Below are 21,556 nucleotides of genomic sequence, written 5' to 3'. Positions count from 1 at the left end.
TGCTGGAAAAAGATGTGAAAATCAGATAGAGATACATCCAGGAAATAAGGGAAAAATGTATGTTTTCTATCTGTTATCCAACTGACGCAAGATTCCCAACACAGTTTTGACCTCCACCGGACAAACACAAAGGTAGTTCGCTGTTAAAGTGGTTTTCATGATTCATTATGTTTTCGAAAAAATAGACCAGATTGTGCTTGACCAGCTGCATTAACACGTATAGTTGAATGAATAAGCAATACCATGCACTGTTTTTACGATTAACATTTTGGGAAGGAATGTATATCTTTCAATGACTAAAGCAGTTTATGATTTATGATGTTTAACCCTGGGGCAATGGAGGAGGAAAAGAAAGGAATAGCCCAATGGAGCTGGACGTCTCCAAGCAAAGCCCAGTTCGTTCACACTGCAGGATAATACATTTTATTGACAAAATGTTGATCTCTTGAGCTTTTTATGGCTCAGTCTTAGCAACGACCATCTTTCTGAGCATTTATCCAGAATCAGCCTTCTTATCACCAGGGTTGTGATCCTACTGTAGCTTTTTTTCTCTTTCCCAGTGACCATTGACAAGCCCTTTTTCTGTCTGTGTTTATCCAACATAAACCCGTTTAGGGGACAAAACAATATAGCTATGCAACATCCGCCTGGCCGTGTAGTGCTACATTGTAGCCTAATATCATTCAGTATAACAATAAGCTCTCTATACATTGTAACGTTGAAGGCACATCCATGTTAGCATAGCAGGCTAACGCTTGCTTGGGCCAGGCCTATGCCCACCCCTTTAAGATGTGTACGCCGAGTGATTTTGTGCTCAGGTAACTCGCGATCCCTTTATCGCCCTCATCTCTGGAGCTTATTCCTTCTTCTTTGACAAACGATCTGAATGTGCCAAGTATTCGGCTACTGTGCAATAATGTCCATTCTGAAGCCATTGCTTCTTTCAGACGCCCTCGTCACTGTGCATGCTCATAGGCCTGTCGTCCTATTAGCCATCAACAGTGTCCCCATGATCAGGCCTGTCGTCTTATTAGCCATCAACAGTGTCCCCGTGATCACAGGCCTGTCCTTAAAGACAGAATAGCCCTAAAGGGACATTCCCTTCAATATTGTCAGCTCAGTTTGTCATTACACTACATTCAGGCTCCAGTTACTTTATTGGTGCCTGTAAGTAGATTTGGTTTGCAGTTCGGTCATCCATCTTGACACAAAAACAACAGTAGACAAACAAACCTTTGGACTGGATTGTGCTTTGAAAAGTGAACGAGTTAAGTCCCTGATATGGGTTTCTGCTCAACACGTTGTGAGATGAGTGTGTTTGTTTGCTGACTTGATTGATGGAATTGGACACTGTGTAACTAGGCTCTGTGCTGATGGTGCGTCTCTGTTCGTTTCCTGCAGGTCGGCGTGGTCCGGGAGTGACAGACGTTTACCCAGCGTCAGCTGCTACCAGCCCTGCCGAGAGAGAGGGAGAGAGAGAGAGAGAGAGAGAGAGAGAGAGAGAGAGACCTGCTTCTGAACATGTGCCGCGTGCTCCCTGGTTCTAGCTGAAGCAGGAGCAGAGAGAGACATCGGTACATAGATCTACTGCCTTAGACTGCCACACACACACACACACACACACACACACACACACTCACTCACTCACTCACTCACTCACTCACTCACTCACTCACTCACTCACACACACTCGGAAAGCTCTGCTCCTCGGCGAAGAACATGTATGGCAGCGCCCGTTCCGTCGGCCGAGGTGACTCCGCCCACAGCGCCCAGGGGTCCGGCCGCTCGCCGCGCCTGCCCCGCTCCCCGCGCATGGGCCACCGACGCACCAACAGCAGCGGGGGCAGCCCGGGGGGCCCTGGGGGTCCGGGGGGGAAGACCCTCTCCATGGAAAACATCCAGTCCCTCAACGCCGCCTACGCCACCTCGGGCCCCATGTACCTGAGCGACAACGAGGTCGCCATGGCCACCGACCACCTGCCCAAGAACGACGGTCGCACCATGGCCATAATGGGGAGGCAGAGGGTGACGTACGGGGGCGGGGGGGGCGTGGCGGCCAGCACCCCCAACATCGCCACCTCGGCCCCGGGCAACGCCGGGCTGGTCGGCGGGATGATGGTGGGCGACGCCCTGGCTTTCGGGGACCACCACATGGCCTCCACCGTGCCCCACTCCCTGAGACAAGCCCGGGACAACACCATCCTGGACCTGCAGGCCCAGCTCAAAGAGGTATTGGCACCCCCAGCTAGGCGCAGTGTTTGAGCGTTTCAGTATTTCTCATTGGTTGGTTGTCATCGCTGCCGTTGGCTCCGCCTCCTAGGGGTGGAAATTAACTTTTTGGCTCACGGTGAGTCACCTGCCAAGGGGACTGTAGATGAAAAAATCTACCGGCCAAGTCTATATATTTTTCAGATAGCCTTCCCAAATCTAGTCACCAACTGGAAATTTGACCTGCATTTGGCCAGTGGCAGGTGTTAATTTTCAGCCCTGTTCCCGCCCCTCCAGGTTCTGCGGGAGAACGAGCTCCTCCGCCGGGAGGTGGAGGTGAAGGAGAGCAAGCTCAGCTCCTCCATGAACTCCATCAAGACCTTCTGGAGCCCCGAGCTGAAGAAGGAGCGCGCTCTGAGGAAGGACGAGGTCTCCAAGATCACCGTGTGGAAGGAGCAGTACCGTGTCGTGCAGGACGAGACACAGGTGTGTGTGTGTCTGTGTGTGTGTGTGTGTGTGTGTGTGTGTGAGTGTGTGTGTGTGTGTGGGCATACTTCTCTACGTGAGACTACATTTTGATCGTTTGGAGGATGAATCTTACCGTTCACCTCCTGTGCCCTTTCTCCTACTGTTGCTGGAGTAGACCCTGCTCTCTCTGACCAGGTGTGCTCTACCTGGAGAGCGTCCCTGGCCCAGCCTATCACAGGCGTGTCCCTGTACTCTCCCTCGCTCTCTATTGGCCCATAAGCAGCTTTAGATACATCCTGCTAATCCTCTTATGTGCTGCTGTAGACGCAGGGCTCAGAGCCCAGAGAGGCTGCAGGGTTAATGGCTGCTTCTCTGTAGGCGACGCTAACAGCTGGATGTGATGGAGAGGAGGGGAGGGGAGAGGAGAGGAGAGGAGGGGAGGGGAAGAGAGAGGAGAGGAGAGGAGGGGAAGAGAGAGGAGGGGAGAGGAGAGGAAGAGAGAGGAGAGGAGAGGAGGGGAAGAGAGAGGAGAGGAGAGGAGGGGAAGAGAGAGGAGAGGAGAGGAGGGTAAGAGAGAGGAGAGGAGGGTAAGAGAGAGGAGAGGAGGGGAAGAGAGAGGAGAGGAGAGGAGGGGAGGGGAAGAGAGAGGAGAGGAGGGGAGGGGAAGAGAGAGGAGAGGAGAGGAGAGGAGGGGAAGAGAGAGGAGAGGAGAGGAGGGGAAGAGAGAGGAGAGGAGTATGTTTGCGTGTGCATGTGGGTATATTCTAGGTATATGCTGTAGCAGTAGAGGGTATATTCTAGGTATATGCTGTAGCAGTAGAGGGTATATTCTAGGTATATACTGTAGCAGTAGAGGGTATATTCTAGGTATATAGCAGTAGAGGGTATATTCTAGGTATATAGCAGTAGAGGGTATATTCTAGGTATATAGCAGTAGAGGGTATATTCTAGGTATATAGCAGTAGAGGGTATATTCTAGGTATATAGCAGTAGAGGGTATATTCTAGGTGTATGCTGTAGCAGTAGAGGGTATATTCTAGGTATATAGCAGTAGAGGGTATATTCTAGGTATATAGTAGTAGAGGGTATATTCTAGGTGTATGCTGTAGCAGTAGAGGGTATATTCTAGGTATATAGCAGTAGAGGGTATATTCTAGGTGTATAGCAGTAGAGGGTATATTCTAGGTATATACTGTAGCAGTAGAGGGTATATTCTAGGTATATAGCAGTAGAGGGTATATTCTAGGTATATACTGTAGCAGTAGAGGGTATATTCTAGGTATATAGCAGTAGAGGGTATATTCTAGGTATATACTGTAGCAGTAGAGGGTATATTCTAGGTATATAGCAGTAGAGGGTATATTCTAGGTATATACTGTAGCAGAAGAGGGTATATTCTAGGTGTATGCTGTAGCAGTAGAGGGTATATTCTAGGTATATAGCAGTAGAGGGTATATTCTAGGTATATAGCTGTAGAGGGTATATTCTAGGTGTATGCTGTAGCAGTAGAGGGTATATTCTAGGTATATAGCAGTAGAGGGTATATTCTAGGTATATAGCAGTAGAGGGTATATTCTAGGTATATAGCAGTAGAGGGTATATTCTAGGTATATAGCAGTAGAGGGTATATTCTAGGTATATAGCAGTAGAGGGTATATTCTAGGTATATAGCAGTAGAGGGTATATTCTAGGTATATAGCAGTAGAGGGTATATTCTAGGTATATAGTAGTAGAGGGTATATTCTAGGTGTATGCTGTAGCAGTAGAGGGTATATTCTAGGTATATAGCAGTAGAGGGTATATTCTAGGTATATGCTGTAGCAGTAGAGGGTATATTCTAGGTGTATGCTGTAGCAGTAGAGGGTATATTCTAGGTATATAGTAGTAGAGGGTATATTCTAGGTATATAGTAGTAGAGGGTATATTATAGGTATATGCTGTAGCAGTAGAGGGTATATTCTAGGTATATAGCAGTAGAGGGTATATTCTAGGTATATACTGTAGCAGTAGAGGGTATATTCTAGGTATATAGCAGTAGAGGGTATATTCTAGGTATATAGTAGTAGAGGGTATATTCTAGGTGTATGCTGTAGCAGTAGAGGGTATATTCTAGGTATATAGCAGTAGAGGGTATATTCTAGGTATATAGTAGTAGAGGGTATATTCTAGGTGTATGCTGTAGCAGTAGAGGGTATATTCTAGGTATATAGCAGTAGAGGGTATATTCTAGGTGTATAGCAGTAGAGGGTATATTCTAGGTATATAGCAGTAGAGGGTATATTCTAGGTGTAGCAGTAGAGGGTATATTCTAGGTATATAGCAGTAGAGAGTATATTCTAGGTATATACTGTAGCAGTAGAGGGTATATTCTAGGTATATAGCAGTAGAGGGTATATTCTAGGTATGTAGCAGTAGAGGGTATATTCTAGGTGTAGCAGTAGAGGGTATATTCTAGGTGTAGCAGTAGAGGGTATATTCTAGGTATATAGCAGTAGAGGGTATATTCTAGGTATATACTGTAGCAGTAGAGGGTATATTCTAGGTATATGATGTAGCAGTAGAGGGTATATTCTAGGTATATGATGTAGCAGTAGAGGGTATATTCTAGGTATATAGCAGTAGAGGGTATATTCTAGGTGTAGCAGTAGAGGGTATATTCTAGGTGTAGCAGTAGAGGGTATATTCTAGGTATATACTGTAGAGGGTATATTCTAGGTGTATGCTGTAGCAGTAGAGGGTATATTCTAGGTATATAGTAGTAGAGGGTATATTCTAGGTGTAGCAGTAGAGGGTATATTCTAGGTATATACTGTAGAGGGTATATTCTAGGTGTATGCTGTAGCAGTAGAGGGTATATTCTAGGTGTATGCTGTAGCAGTAGAGGGTATATTCTAGGTATATAGCAGTAGAGGGTATATTCTAGGTGTATGCTGTAGTAGTAGAGGGTATATTCTAGGTATATAGCAGTAGAGGGTATATTCTAGGTGTATAGCAGTAGAGGGTATATTCTAGGTATATGCTGTAGTAGTAGTAGTCTCTGGTTCATAGCTCAACCTCCCAGGGCCACACCAAGTTCAGTACCTCACCAGAGTGTCACGACTCACTCACACTCTCTCTCCCTCTCTAACACATTCCTCCTTTCCCTCTTCCTCTCTTTCTCTCTCTCTCTAACACATTCCTCCTTTCTCTCTCTCCCTCTCTCTCTCTCTCTCTCACGCACACACTCCCCCCTCTCAATCACTCTCTCTTCTGTTCTCTTTCACATTCCCTCTCTTGCCTTACTTTCACCCCTGTCTCTCTCGTTCTCTCTCTCTCTCTCTCTCTCTCTCTCTCTCTCTCTTTCTTTTTCTCCCTCTCTCGGTCTCTCATCAACTGGCTCAGATGCTCAGTTCAGCTGTGTGTGTGTGTGTGTCTCTGCGTGCGTGTGTATGTGTGTGTGTGTGTGTGTGTGTGTATCTCTGCGTGTGTGTGTGTGTGTGTGTGTGTGTGTGTGTGTGTATCTCTGCGTGTGTATGTCTCTCTATGCATGTGTTTGCTCAGCCCATTACAGCCAACTGAGTCATTTTCTCTGGCTGGGCTCTAATTCCCAGAATGCCTCACTAGTGCCAGGCTAATCAGGGGGTTCTCTAATTCCAAGATGGCTGTTTTCAGATTGTCATCCGCCCCCCCCTCCCCCTCCCTACACTCAGACATCTGGGTAACTACCACGTCTGTCTAGCTGTCCACCCCTCACGTTGCCAGGCTCACATTTGTGTGTAAGCGCTTTGATGTGTGTGTGTGAATGCTTGTTTGTTTGTGTGTGTGTGGTACTGGTAGCAGTGGGAGTGTGTGTGTGTGTACGGGGCTGTGTGACTGTGGTGCTAGTGTACGGGAGGGAGCATGCGATTGTGTGTGTGTGTGTGTCCCTGTCTGTGTGTCACACAATGTGTTCTCTATGCTGTGTATCCAGCAGTGTGTGTGTGCATGTGAGTGTGTGTGTGCATGCTTGAGTGAGCACTTCAATATGAGCTGTGACTTACTATACTGTCTGGATTAGTATGGTCACTGCATCTCTTCTCTCTTTCTGATATCGTTTCTTAAAGTCGCACAGAAATGAAAAAAGCATTCTGTCCCATTTTGGTTCACATAATTGGTCATAGTGTTCACCTATTCAACAATGTATGCCAAACAAATTACAAAATTCTCCTTTTGTTGTAATGTTATGTCAAAGTATATAATTTCTTACTTGCTGGAAAACAGTAGGTCACGTGCAATTATGACATCAGGTACCTTAGATTTTAGGCCAATAATCTCACGACATCCACCCTGTCAATCAAAACATCAACTACTCTGCAGCCTCAAGTGTTGAATATCCCGCCTGCTCGATAACGTCCAATGAAATTCATCTAAACATTTGTCCCGCCCTTGCAGCCCGTTTCAGGCGGAAATGCGTCAAAGTACGGAAGCAAGATGTTCTCCAACTTCCCTTTCTGTGTATCTTTAAACAACTCAGAGAGAGAGAGAATCAAAGAGGAGGAATCAGATAGAATCAAAATCAGCGCAGTCCCAGCGGAGGGAGGGAGGGAGGGAGGGAGGGAGGGAGGGAGGGAGGGAGGGAGGGAAGGAAGGAAGGAAGGAAGGAAAAGGAAACCTTAATAAAATGAGGGGAAGTGGTTGAGGTTTAGTGGGAGGTGGCACACTGAGAGACTGGTGGAGGAGAGACCAGTGAAGGCGGAAGTCTCTCTCTCTGCTGGAGGTCCAGCTTGTCCAGACTAGAGGCTGACATCTTTTCGGGGTCCCAGTGGGAGGCCTGTTAGTTACCCTTGACACCGCGCTACAATAGAAACTGCTGTGAAAGTGCATCTCCACAGGTGACCTGTTCTTTACTGCCAGACGCCATCTTAACTTACAGGGCAGAAGTGACTGAATAAAAACCTGCAGAAGAACATAAAGTCATCTAAGAGGTTTTGTGCTCTGTCATGGGATTGGGTCCAGACGGGAGGTAGTGACCCTCTAGTCCAGACCAGAGAGTTACCCTGACCCTAGTCTCGCATAGCCAGACCTATTTCCACACTTCGGTTACGCTGTGCCAGCGCCGGAGACAGGTCTGGCTGGACATATTACCATTCTGCAATAGGGGAGGGGGGGGAACACAGTATTTCTTTAAACCAATCACAGTCGTCTTGGGCGGAGCCAGCCCTGGACCCAGCGACGGTGCTCTTGCAAAATAGTCTGGAGCGAATCTGATTGGTGACGAGAGAATCTCTCGGCCGAATCAGAGTAATTTGCGTCACCAGTCTCGCCACTGATTGGGAAGTGTGACAACGAATGATGAGGTTTATTGCCAAAACCTACATCCGTTGAGTCAGACTACCCTGACCCTAACCCTGCTAGCAGACTCATACACACACACACACACACACACACACACACACACACACACACACACACACACACACACACACACACACACACACATATATCTGTGTCCTGTCCTGTTCAACACCTCCAGTAATGTCCTGTCCTGTCCACCTCCAGTAATGTCCTGTCCTGTCCTGTCCTGTCCACCTCCAGTAATGTCCTGTCCTGTCCACCTCCAGTAATGTCCTGTCCTGTCCTGTCCTGTCCACCTCCAGTAATGTCCTGTCCTGTCCTGTCCTGTCCACCTCCAGTAATGTCCTGTCCTGTCCACCTCCAGTAATGTCCTGTCCTGTCCACCTCCAGTAATGTCCTGTCCTGTCCACCTCCAGTAATGTCCTGTCCTGTCCACCTCCAGTAATGTCCTGTCCTGTCCACCTCCAGTAATGTCCTGTCCTGTCCTGTCCACCTCCAGTAATGTCCTGTCCTGTCCTGTCCCGTCCAGCACCTCCAGTAATGTCCTGTCCTGTCCTGTCGTGTCCAGCACCTCCAGATGACCGTGCAGGCCCTGCAGGACGAGCTGCGGATCCAGAGAGACCTGAACCAGCTGCTGCAGCAGGACCCGGCCAGCCAGGGTCGCGACCTCGCCATGACCTCCGAGCCCACCGAGGAGAACCACCGCCGGCTGCAGCTGGAGCACGAGCGTCAGGCCAAGGAGCTCTTCCTCCTGAGGAAGACCCTGGAGGAGATGGAGCTGAGGATCGACACCCAGAAGCAGACGCTGGGGGCGCGGGACGAGTCCATCAAGAAGCTGCTGGAGATGCTACAGAGCAAGGGTACACACACGCACGCACGCACGTACACACGCACACAGACACACACACACACACACACACGGTTGAGGTTCCATGATTGGTTGGATTGTTCTATTCCTGCATGGTATACTGTCGGGATGCACCGATATGAACATTTTGGCCGATACCGATAACCGATATTAACATTACTGTCATGGCCGATAACCGTTATTGACCGATGTCTGTATAAAAACAAATTTCTATGATAATCAAACGTTATACGTACTGAAAAACACATGGAAACACCGGCTCTATTTCCAAAACATTTGGAAAAGATGATAAATCTTAGATTTACTCTCAAAAACAACACACAACAGCAGCTAGACAGAAATAATCATCGGTTGTTCACATCGGCTCTGTTTTGCACATCGTCCGATACCGATATGCTTGGCGATATATGGTGCATCCCTAGTAACGAGCTGTGTAGAGGAGAGGAGAGGTTGTCTGATATATGGTGCATCCCTAGTAACGAGCTGTGTAGAGGAGAGGAGAGGAGAGGAGAGGAGAGGAGAGGAGAGGAGAGGAGAGGAGAGGAGAGGAGAGGAGAGGAGAGGAGAGGAGAGGAGAGGAGAGGTTGTCTGATATATGGTGCATCCCTAGTAACAAGCTGTGTAGAGGAGAGGAGAGGAGAGGAGAGGAGAGGAGAGGAGAGGAGAGGAGAGGAGAGGAGAGGAGAGGTTGTCTGATATATGGTGCATCCCTAGTAACGAGCTGTGTAGAGGAGAGGAGAGGAGAGGTTGTCTGATATATCGTGCATCCCTAGTAACGAGCTGTGTAGAGGAGAGGAGAGGAGAGGTTGTGTGATATATGGTGCGTCCCTAGTAACGAGCTGTGTAGAGGAGAGGAGAGGAGAGGTTGTCTGATATATGGTGCGTCCCTAGTAACGAGCTGTGTAGAGGAGAGGTTGTGTGATATATGGTGCGTCCCTGGTAACGAGCTGTGTAGAGGAGAGGAGAGGTTGTCTGATATATGGTGCCTCCCTAGTAACGAGCTGTGTAGAGGAGAGGAGAGGTTGTCTGAGCAGCTGCTCGTGTGCAGGTCCATCAGCCAAGGCTTCTGAGGAGGACCAGGAGAGAACCAGGAGACTGGCCGACGCTGAGATGCACAGACACCACCTGGAGAGCCTGCTGGACCAGAGAGACAGAGAGACCACGGCTCTACGAGAGGTGAGGAGGGGGAGGGGGGGGGGGGGGGAGGAGGAGAGGAGGAGAGGAGAGGAGAGGAGAGGAGGGGGGGGGGGGGGAGGGGGAGGAGAGGGGGGGGGGGGGGAGGGGGAGGAGAGGGGGGGGGGAGGGGAGGGGAGGGGAGGGGGAGGAGAGGGGGGGGGGGAGGAAGAGGAGGAGGAGGAGGAGGAGGTAGAGGAGGAGGAGGAGGAGGAGGAGAGGAGGAGGAGGGGAGGAGAGGAGGAGGAGGAGGGGATGAGGAGGACTGACTCTCCTGGTCTCTCCTGGTGTGTGTTGTAGGAGCTTCAGCGGCGCTATGAAGGAACCCCAGAGGCCACCAAGACCAAGGCTCTCCAGACCGTGATCGACATGAAGGTCAGGAGAGGGCTGTGTGTGTGTGTGTGTGTGTGTGTGTATGTGTACTCGAGACATATATATTTATACAGATTGGATGTATGTATGTACATATATTCTTTATTCTATACTGTACATATGCTGTACATATGGGTGTATATAAAACATATATTCTTACTACTCTGCATATAGTGTTTTTTTTTTCTTCTTTTTTTCCAATCATGCTGTAATTTCCGTTGCTGAAACACCAAATTTCCCCCTCAGGGGATCAATAAAGTATCTGTCTATCGATCGATCGATGGAGTGTGTGACGTCTCTCCCTGTGCAGGACGCTAAGCTCATGTCGATGGAGCGCGGTCTGAGGGATATGGAGGAGGAGCTTCTGATGCTGAAGTCCAATGGGCTCCTCAGTTGTGAGGAGCGCCAGGAGGAGATGAAGCAGATGGAGGTTTACCGCTCACACACCAAGTTCATGAAGAACAAGGTCAGGTGCCACCTGCTGGTGGATCACCGCCACTACACTGGAACTGCAGCCCTGCTAGGAGAGGGGGGTTGAACACATATAATTCTGTCTAATAGAGTAGTCCACTCTTTACCCAAATAAGGATTTCTGGATCTAAGCATTCTCCTCTGAGAAAAATGAATGGGGATTCATTGGTCACAGGATTTGTAATCAGCACATTGAACTGAATGAACTAAATTCATTTTTCTCTTGATTAATACAGGATTCTTTGAATTATGAAGCTGTTATGTAGTCAACAGACCTGCCTTAACAAAAATTTACTCATAAATCAAAGAAATATGTCCAGCTATATTTTTTTGAAACGCAAACAAACATAGGGTTGGATGTAATTAGGAAGCAAACATTCATTTTAGCCACAGGTTTTCTATTTTTAGATTGGTGGAGGTTATTTTTTAGATTGGGTGAGATTGCCGATGCTAGCAGCGTTTAACAAGATGCTGCTGAGTACCGATGAGTCTAGAAAAGTTGTGTCCAGATCTGATCAGTCTAGAGAAGTTGTGTCCAGATTTGATCAGTCTAGAAAAGTTGTGTCCAGATCTGATCAGTCTAGAGAAGTTGTGTCCAGATGTCTAGTCCCTTGTCTAGCTAAATATGATATTAAGACCTCAATTTACCTAAGGCCTGGCGCCCCCCCTGCGATCATTAGCGCCCCCCTAAGGGGGGGCCGGACCCCCAGGTTGGGAAGCCCTGGTCTAGAGCACTGATCAGGGCTGGAGGTAGTGTAACAACGCGCCCCCCTCCCCACCAGATGGAGCAGGTGAAGCAGGACTTATCCAGGAAGGACTCAGAGCTGCTGGGACTGCAGACCAAGCTGGAGACGCTGAACAACCAGTTCTCTGACAGCAAGCAGCACATCGAGGTCCTCAAAGAGTCACTCACCGCCAAGGAGCAGCGCTCTGCCATCCTGCAAACAGAGGTACACACACACACACGCACACACACACACACACACACACACACACACACACACACACACACACACACACACACACACACACACACACATACACACACACACACACACATACATACACACATACACACACATACATACATACACACACACACACACACACACACACACACACACACACACACACACACAATACATACACACATACACACATACACACACACACACACACACACACACATACAGAGGTACGCACATACAGAGGTATACACATATACAGAGGTACACATTCACACATGCATGCTGGTACGTGTCCAGTATGGTACAATTGACCCCCTCCCTCAAGAAGCTTGTGCTTTTTCAGGCCATCACTGCAAATAAGAATTTGTTCTTAATGATTTTGCCTGGTTAAATAAAGGTTAAATAAATCAATAAAATCAAAACCAAACCTCACCACCAGAGTTAATCTAGTGCCTCTCTCCCTGTGATGCTGGGCTCTGCCCCCTGCTGGCCAGGTGGACGCACTGCGCCTGCGTCTGGAGGAGAAGGAGGCCACACTCAACAAGAAGAGCAAACAGATCCAGGAGATGTCCGAGGAGAAAGGCACCTTGAACGGGGAGATCCACGACCTCAAGGACATGCTAGAGGTCAAGGAGCGCAAGGTCAACGTCCTGCAGAAGAAGGTGAGCTTAGACCGCTGTAGACCATGTTGGGTTAGACCGCTGTAGACTGCAGTGTTTCCCCCCCCAACAAGATCTCCCGCCCCGTCTGAAGGACTCAAAAAGGCAAAATTGCGGACGTTTAGATAGCTAACATTGTTAGCATAAGTCAAGTATGTTTCTTAACATGCCAATAATTAGCATCGCTGCTAGCAAACATTTTCTGACTGGGAGTGAGAGATGAGGAAATTAAAATATTTTCTGTTGCCATAGCTAGCTACATAAGTAGTGTAACCACAGTTTAGATATTAGTAACTATGTAGGCTAACAATAGCTAGGCTATGAGACTAAAAGCCATTGCATTCAAGTTAGACCATGTTGGGTTAGGTTATGTAAGACTTGTATCCTGGAGTATGCAATGCGATGCTTCACTATGTGTTCACTGTGTGTGTGTTTGTGTGTGTGTGTGTGTCCTCCAGATTGAGAACCTTCAGGTGTGTGTGTGTGTCCTCCAGATTGAGAACCTTCAGGAGCAGCTGAGGGACAAGGAGAAGCAGATGAGCAGCCTGAAGGAACGGGTCAAGTCCCTCCAGGCCGACACCTCCAACACGGACACGGCCCTCACCACGCTGGAGGAGTCCCTGGCCGAGAAGGTACCAGACTTTACCCTCTTTACCCTCACCCTCCAACACCGACCCCACCCTCACCACCCTCTAACTACCTGACTGAGAAGGTACCAAACGTTAGCCCAACCCCAACCCTACTGGCTGAGAAGGTACCAAACTTTAGCCCAACCCCAACCCTTCTGGCTGAGAAGGTACCAAACGTTAGCCCAACCCGACATATACTTGCTTAACCATGCATACGTGTAGACAAGTATGTATTTGGCGGCGCGTTCTCCTCAGTTCTGAGGAGCTGGCCAGTCAACAGGCGTGATAGACGCGTACACGTAGCTAAAAGCAATACAGTGGGTACCGACAGGGCCCTCGCCATCCTGGAGGAGTCCCTGGCCGAGAAGGTACCAAACGTTACCCTCACCCTCCAACACCAACCCCACCCTCACCACCCTGGAACTACCTGACTGAGAAGGTACCAGACTTTACCCTCACCCTCCAACACCCACCCCGCCCTCACCACCCTGGAACTACCTGACTGAGAAGGTACCAGACTTTACCCTCTTTACCCTCCAACACCGCCCTCACCACCCTGTAACTACCTGACTGAGAAGGTACCAGACTTTACCCTCTTCACCCTCCAACACCGACCCCGCCCTCACCACCCTGGAACTACCTGACTGAGAAGGTACCAGACTTTACCCTCTTCACCCTCCAACACTGACACCGCCCTCACCACCCTGTAACTACCTGACTGAGAAGGTACTAAACGTTACCCTAACCCTCCAACACCGACCCCGCCCTCACCACCCTGGAACTACCTGGCTGAGAAGGCCCCTGGGGGGGTGGGCTGGGGGGCAGAGAGAGAGAGGAGGTCTTGTATAGTTGTTTTATGTCGGTCTGCATGTCTAACCCCCCCCCCACACACACACACACACACCCCTCTCCCCTAGGAGCGCATCATCGAGCGTCTGAAGGACCAGAGAGACCGTGACGAGCGAGAGAAGATGGAGGAGATCGACAGCAACAAGAAGGAACTGAAGGAGCTGAGAGAGAGGGTCACCAATCTGCAGGGAGACCTGTCAGACAGAGAGGTGACACACACACATACACACACACGCGCACACACACAGACTTACACACACACACACACACACAGACTCACACACATGATGGATAGAGATCGTCTTTGGTTTCATGATGTTCTGATTATCAAGAAATAACCCTCTAGCAATGTGTGTGTGTGTGTATGTATGTGTGTGTGTGTGTGTATGCCTGTGTGTGTGTGTGTGTGTGTGCAGACCTCCCTGTTAGATCTGAAGGAGCATGCATCGTCTCTGGCCTCATCTGGGCTGAAGAAAGACTCCAAGCTGAAGAGTCTGGAGATCAATCTGGAGCAGAAGAAAGAGGAGGGCCTCAAACTGGAGCACCAGCTGAAGAGGGTGAGACACGCACGCGCACACACACACACACACACACCCAAACACACACACCCAAACACACACACACACACACACACACACACACACACACCCAAACACACACACTCCCTAACCCTAACCCTGGAGCAGAAGAGAGAGGAGGGCCTCAATTTGGGGTGAGATCCACAAAGCATGGCACCCTGAGGACATCAGGAAGTGTGTGACCCTCTGTGTGTGTGTGTGTCTGTGTGTGTGTGTGTGTGTGTGTGTGTGTACTCTGCTGTGGTGTGGTCAGGCTCAGAATGCGGCGCTGGAGGCGCAAGCCAACACGGAGCTAGCTGAACGCATCAGCTCCCTGGAGCAGGAAGTAGCACGCCACAAAGAGGATTCTGGGAAGGCGCAGGCTGAGGTGGACCGCCTGCTGGAGATCTTGAGAGAGATGGAGAACGAGAAGAACGACAAGGACCGCAAGATCAATGAGCTGGAGAGGTGTGTGTGTGTGTGTGTGTGTGTGTGTGTGTGTGTGTGTGTGTGTGTGTGTGTGTGTGTGTGTGTGTGTGTGTGTGTGTGTGTGCACGCGTGTGACTGAGAAAGACACTTCTGTGTGTAGGGATCAGTATCTAACAGTAGATGTGGCTAGTCCTAGCCTTCTGTCTCCTCCTCCCCCTCCCTGTTCCCTGGTTTTCCTGCTGTCTGAATCTGTTTCTCTCTCCTGCTGTCTGAATCTGTTACTCTCTCCTGCTGTCTGAATCTGTTTCTCTCTCCTGCTGTCTGAATCTGTTTCCCTCTCCTGCTGTCTGAATCTGTTTCCCTCTCCTGCTGTCTGAATCTGTTTCCCTCTCCTGCTGTCTGAATCTGTTTCCCTCTCCTGCTGTCTGAATCTGTTTCTCTCTCCTGCTGTCTGAATCTGTTACTTTCTCCTGCTGTCTGAATCTGTTACTTTCTCCTGCTGTCTGAATCTGTTACTTTCTCCTGCTGTCTGAATCTGTTACTTTCTCCTGCTGTCTGAATCTGTTTCTCTCTCCTGCTGTCTGAATCTGTTTCTCTCTCCTGCTGTCTGAATCTGTTTCTCTCTCCTGCTGTCTGAATCTGTTTCTCTCCTGCTGTCTGAATCTGTGTTTCTCTGAATCTGTGTTTCTCTCTCCTGCTGTCAGAATCTGTGTTTCTCTGAATCTGTGTTTCTCTCTCCTACTGTCTGAATCTGTGTTTCTCTGAATCTGTTTCTCTCTCCTGCTGTCTGAATCTGTGTTTCTCTCTCCTGCTGTCTGAATCTGTGTTTCTCTCTCCTGCTGTCTGAATCTGTGTTTCTCTCTCCTGCTGTCTGAATCTGTTTCTCTCTCCTGCTGTCTGAATCTGTTTCTCTCTCCTGCTGTCTGAATCTGTTTCTCTCTCCTGCTGTCTGAATCTGTGTTTCTCTGAATCTGTTTCTCTCTCCTGCTGTCTGAATCTGTGTTTCTCTCTCCTGCTGTCTGAATCTGTGTTTCTCTCTCCTGCTGTCTGAATCTGTGTTTCTCTCTCCTGCTGTCTGAATCTGTTTCTCTCTCCTGCTGTCTGAATCTGTTTCTCTCTCCTGCTGTCTGAATCTGTTTCTCTCTCCTGCTGTCTGAATCTGTGTTTCTCTCTCCTGCTGTCTGAATCTGTGTTTCTCTGAATCTGTGTTTCTCTGAATCTGTGTTTCTCTCTCCTGCTGAACCTTCTCTCTGCTCTGGAACTCTTGTCACGTCCTCAGTCAGGCCTCCAGGTTAGTAACGCCCCCTCCCGCCTTCTTTTCCTGTCTTTTCTTAACATCCTCTGCTCTTTCCTTTCACTTCATCTTATACTAATACATTTATTAGTTATACTAATATTAAAGGTGCAGTATGCAGTTTGGCTCAGAGGCACTTTGTTATATATTTTTTCAATTCTCATTACATCCCGACAGTAATCAATAAATAAAGTGCTCTGATACTAAAATGAAATAAAATCTGTAATCTGTGGAAGTCACAGGACTGTAATAAGTATATCTAATCGAGTTGAGTTGCCAACTTGAAATGATTGGATGGCTCACCTGCCTGTCAAACTACTTACCTGCCTAGCGAGTGTCATTTGTTTCCCCCCAGTTTGGAGGAGGGGCTTTGGAGGGAGGCCTGAAGGGAGGGGCAGGGATTTTGTTGGTTGCATTTTTCAAAATCTTTCCAAAATGTTCCTAAGTCTAACAGGAAATCACATACTGCACCTTTAACGTTATACTAATATTCATGCGTAATGCTTGTATACCCTTCTTCTCTCACCACTAGCCTCATCTCTTCATCCCTTCCCTCTCTCCTCCCCTTTCCTCTTCTCTGCATTGCACTCGTCTCCTCTCTCCTCTCCTACCTCTCCTCCCTCTCTCCTCTCCTCTCCTCCCTCTCTCCTCCCTCTCTCCTCTCCTCTCCTCCCTCTCTCCTCTCCTCTCCTCCCTCTCTCTCCTCTCCTCCCTCTCTCCTCTCCTCTCCTCCCTCTCTCCTCTCCTCTCCTCCCTCTCTCCTCTTCTCCTTCCCCAAGTCTGTAACAGCTCAGTGTGTGACGGTCTAACCCGGCCCACTGGTATAACCTTGACCCTGCAGACGGGGTGAGAATGGGGTCTAGCCTGGTCCCCCTGTGTCCCACAGACAGAGTAAGCACCAGAGTAAGCTGGTCCCCCTGTGTCCCACAGACAGAGTAAGCACCAGAGTAAGCTGGTCCCCTTGTGTCCCTCAGGCAGAGTAAGGACCAGAGTAAGCTGGTCCTCTTGTGTCCCCAGGCAGAGTCAGGACCAGAGTACTAGCCTGTCCCCCTGTGTCCCTCAGACAGAGTAAGGACCAGAGTACTAGCCTGTCCCCTTGTGTCCCCAGGCAGAGTAAGGACCAGAGTACTAGCCTGTCCCCTTGTGTCCCCAGGCAGAGTAAGGACCAGAGTACTAGCCTGGTCCCCTTGTGTCCCTCAGGCAGAGTAAGGACCAGAGTACTAGCCTGGTCCCCTTGTGTCCCTCAGGCAGAGTAAGGACCAGAGTAAGCTGGTCCCCCTGTGTCCCTCAGGCAGAGTAAGGACCAGAGTAAGCTGGTCCCCTTGTGTCCCTCAGACAGTAAGGACCAGAGTACTAGCCTGGTCCCCCTGTGTCCCCAGACAGAGTAAGGACCAGAGTAAGCTGGTCCTCTTGTGTCCCACAGGCAGAGTAAGGACCAGAGTACTAGCCTGGTCCTCTTGTGTCCCACAGACAGAGTAAGGACCAGAGTAAGCTGGTCCTCTTGTGTCCCTCAGGCAGAGTAAGGACCAGAGTAAGAAGCTGGTCTCTCTTGTGTCCCTCAGGCAGAGTAAGGACCAGAGTACTAGCCTGGTCCTCTTGTGTCCCTCAGACAGAGTAAGGACCAGAGTAAGCTGGTCTCTCTTGTGTCCCTCAGGCAGAGTAAGGACCAGAGCAAGAAGCTGGCCTCTCTGAAGCACAAGGAGCAGGTGGAGAAGAGCAGGAACGCTCGCCTGGTGGACGAGGCCAAGAAGAGAGAAGACAACATCTCAGAGAGCTCCCAGCAGGTCAAGGTGTGTGTGTGTGTGTGTGTGTGTGTGTGTGTGGACTTTTCCTTTCCTGCTGTGTGTGTGTGTGTGTGTGTGTGTGTGTGTGAGGAATTGTTCTTTCCTGCTGTGTGTGTGTGTGTGTGTGTGTGTGTGTGAGGACTTGTTCTTTCCTGCTGTGTGTGTGTGTGTGTGTGTGTGTGTGTGTGTGTGTGTGTGTGTGTGTGTGTGTGTAAGGACTTGTTCTTTCCTGCTGTGTGTGTGTGTGTGTGTGTGTGAGGACTTGTTCTTTCCTGCTGTGTGTGAGTGTGTGTGTGTGAGGAATTGTTCTTTCCTGCTGTGTGTGTGTGTGTGTGTGTGTGGACTTGTTCTTTCCTGCTGTGTGTGTGTGTGTGCGCGTGTGTGTGTGTGTGTGTGTGTGTGTGTGTGTGTGCGTGTGTGCGTGTGTGAGTGTGTGTGTGTGTGTGTGTGAGGACTTGTTCTTTCCTGCTCTGTGTGTGAGTGTGCGTGTGCGAGTGCGCGTGCGTGTGTGTGTGTGTGTGTGTAGTGACGCCCCCCCCCTGTGCTGTAGGACTCCCTGCGTTTGAAGGCGGAGCGTATCGAGGAGCTGGAGGAGGCGCTGAGGGAGAGCGTTCAGATCACGGCTGAGAGGGAGATGGTCCTGGCTCAGGAGGAGGCCGCACGCACACACCAGGAGAAACAGGTACACACACACACACACACCAGGAGAAACAGGTACACACACGCACACGCACACACACACACACGCGCACACACAGAGGGAAAGAAAAAGTCCTCACACACACACACACACACACACAGCAGGAAAGGAAAAGTCCACACACACACACACACAGCAGGAAAGATTAAGTCCTCACACACACCAGGGTTATAATAGTTTTGCTTTTTTCATTCGTTTTTGTTTTTATATCATTTTAACTTTTTGTGTTCAATTTCAGTTTAGTTTTAATTAGTTTTTAAAGCAGATTTGCTAGTTTAGTTTATTTTATTTTTTTTGATAATGCTTAGTTTTAGTTTAGTTTTTATTAGTTTCAGTATTCGTTTTAGTTTTTTTTTTCTGCGCTAGCCTTGTGAGACCATCCTGATCTCGTGAGCTCATGTTGTTTCACTCTGTGCGAAACAAACCATCTGGCGAATGTCAGGTTACTTCTGCGCAGGAGCACAGCTAAAGAACATGGAGGATAGATTTCATATCCACCCAAAATACTAGGCTTATGTATGAAATGAAAAAGACTAAAACTAAGGACATTTTCTCTACAATTTTAGTTTATTTTAGTTAGTTTTGTAAACACACAATACAGTTTTAGTTAGTTATCGTTTTTTTGTAAACCCTAGTTTTTATTTTTATTTCAGTTAACTAAAATGTTTTTTCACACCTAGTTTTCGTTTTTTAGTTAGTTTTCGTTAACTATAATAACCTTGACACACACACACACACACACACACACACACACACACACACACACACACACACAGCAGGGAAGAACAAGTCCTCACACACACACACACACAGCAGGAAAGGAAAGTCCTCACACACACACACACACACACACCCTTCCTCCATCGCCTCTCATCATCTCAGTGGGCTGCGGAACGTTTGGCTCCTCCCTCTTTCCACCATTTCCTGTTCTCTGTATTTCTGATCTCTCATGTTGTCCTGTTTTCTCTCTGCTACTCACCGCCTCTCAGAAGCACTCACACAAACCAATGCATGAGTCCGACCACGCCAACTTTCAGTGGTCTAAGGTATGCTGTGACCCCGCCCCTTCTGCCATCTGTCACCTAGCAACACTATGTCACCAGATTTACCTGGCTTTGACTAGCCAATCACATGCTTCGTCAGGACTGTCTTTCAAACTGATCTCTCTCAGATATTTAGCTGGAGCTTCAGTCATGTGATCACAAAAGACTTTTATCGAACAAGAGAAAATCCGATGAGATCGACAGTACAAACTTTTTGTCTATTTTCATGATTTTTAATCAAATTTTACAGTTTCCATAAGGCATTTTTAATTCGCTATAACTTAATTTGCATAAAACGTGTGGATGGAAACATGGCTTGTGATTTCTTAGTGAACGCCAGATAAATGGAACTACAAGTCAAGTCCTGTAGTACCTCTGGTTTTTATGTGACCTGTCTTTCTCTCACACACACATACACACACACACACACACACACACACACACACACACACACCTCTCTCCAACGCGCCTCCCCCATAGAGCCTCTGTGATTGACACCTCCTCATGTCTGTACTGCAGGAATCCTTGTTATTAGAGAGAGAAACTCATACAGCTCCACTCTCTCTCTGCTGGCGTGCTCCACTGCCGTGTGTGTGTGTGTGTGTGTGTGCGTGTGTGCGTGTGTGTGTGCGTGTGCGTGTGTGTGCGTGTGTGTGTGTGTGTGTGTGTGTGTGTGTGTACGCGCTCAGATGGAGGAGCTCCTGGGAGCTATGGAGAAGGTGAAGCAGGAGCTGGAGTCCATGCGGGCCAAGCTGTCGTCCACCCAGCAGTCTCTGTGTGAGAAGGAGGCGCACCTGACCACGCTCCGCGCCGAGCGCCGGAAACACCTGGAGGAGGTGCTGGAGATGAAGTAAGACACACACACACACACACTCACACACACACACGAACACATCCAGTCACCAACAAAGATACAGTAACTACTTCTATGGCTTAGCTCAGTCTGGCCCCTCCCCCGTGACGGATGCTGATTGGGTGGATGTTCTGCTCCCGCCCACAGACAGGAGGCGCTGCTGGCAGCCATCAGTGAAAAGGACGCCAACATCGCCCTGCTGGAGCTGTCGTCCTCCAAGAAGAAGAAGACCCAGGAGGAAGTGGCCCTGCTGAAGAGGGAGAAGGACCGGCTGGTCCAGCAGCTCAAACAGCAGGTGAAGCCTCCCTCGTCACATGACCCGGGAAAAAACATACAGGGGAAACCAGTAGGCCTCTCTTGCTACAGAGAGAGGGAGAGAGAGAGGGCTCCCACTAATTTTTACCAATATAATTCCAAAACTTTTCCATGATCTTCCCATAACTTAAACTTCCATGATTATATTTCTGCATTTCCTATTTCTGCGTCTCTCTATCGCTCTCAGACACAGAACCGTATGAAGCTAATGGCAGACAACTATGAGGATGACTATTTAAAGACAGCCCCCGACCAGACCAATCACAAGCCCTCTCCAGATCAGGTGAGTACCCCTCCACCAATCAGGGTAGTCCGTCTATCCAATCTGTTCCTGCAGTATCTATGCTACTCTGCTGTGGTTCAGTAGACGACCCAGTCTCTGTTATCTTCAAACAGAGCATTCATCTAACAGCTAAGCCACAATCTTTCTCTGCAGACACTCACCTGTTCCCTCTCCGTGGTGACGACACCTTTGCTGGGCTCCCAGGCGGCTTGTCACGTTCTTTGCACTAACCAAATCTTCTTTTCCGACGCTGCGATTGGCTTAACCCCCGTCCAATAGGACGATGAGGATGGCATTTGGGCGTAGCCAACCTGGTGCCC

At 48.8% G+C, this 21,556-nt stretch overlaps 1 protein-coding gene across 2 annotated transcripts in view; it reads left to right on the top strand.

Annotated features, from left to right (window-relative positions):
* The first annotated feature begins 1,579 nt into the window (after positions 1 to 1,579).
* The window catches only part of LOC311319147 (ELKS/Rab6-interacting/CAST family member 1-like), a 24,540-nt gene continuing 4,563 nt past the window's right edge, over positions 1,580 to 21,556 (top strand). Inside the window, exons 1-18 of one of the 2 annotated variants that reach the window (XR_014630820.1) lie at positions 1,580 to 2,229; positions 2,506 to 2,694; positions 8,558 to 8,849; positions 9,906 to 10,033; positions 10,331 to 10,405; positions 10,713 to 10,868; positions 11,656 to 11,823; positions 12,336 to 12,503; positions 12,995 to 13,132; positions 14,047 to 14,187; positions 14,395 to 14,535; positions 14,810 to 15,003; positions 17,913 to 18,048; positions 18,593 to 18,724; positions 20,475 to 20,635; positions 20,786 to 20,933; positions 21,141 to 21,236; positions 21,516 to 21,556. The exon at positions 21,516 to 21,556 is cut by the window's right edge and continues 40 nt beyond it. Coding sequence is in view for 1 of the 2 variants with exons in the window: in XM_084450612.1 (XP_084306738.1) it covers positions 1,720 to 2,229; positions 2,506 to 2,694; positions 8,558 to 8,849; positions 9,906 to 10,033; positions 10,331 to 10,405; positions 10,713 to 10,868; positions 11,656 to 11,823; positions 12,336 to 12,503; positions 12,995 to 13,132; positions 14,047 to 14,187; positions 14,395 to 14,535; positions 14,810 to 15,003; positions 17,913 to 18,048; positions 18,593 to 18,724; positions 20,475 to 20,635; positions 20,786 to 20,933; positions 21,141 to 21,236 (2,973 nt within the window). In the remaining variant the exon portion in view is untranslated. The remainder of the gene's footprint in view (positions 2,230 to 2,505; positions 2,695 to 8,557; positions 8,850 to 9,905; positions 10,034 to 10,330; positions 10,406 to 10,712; positions 10,869 to 11,655; positions 11,824 to 12,335; positions 12,504 to 12,994; positions 13,133 to 14,046; positions 14,188 to 14,394; positions 14,536 to 14,809; positions 15,004 to 17,912; positions 18,049 to 18,592; positions 18,725 to 20,474; positions 20,636 to 20,785; positions 20,934 to 21,140; positions 21,237 to 21,515) is intronic. The other variant, XM_084450612.1, reaches the window with a different exon arrangement.

This window comes from Borostomias antarcticus, assembly GCF_949987555.1.
Source record: "Borostomias antarcticus genome assembly, chromosome: 16".
NCBI lineage: Eukaryota > Metazoa > Chordata > Actinopteri > Stomiiformes > Stomiidae > Borostomias > Borostomias antarcticus.
The sequence above is the reverse complement of the archived record's forward strand: the minus strand, read 5'-3'. Positions and strand labels throughout refer to the sequence as shown.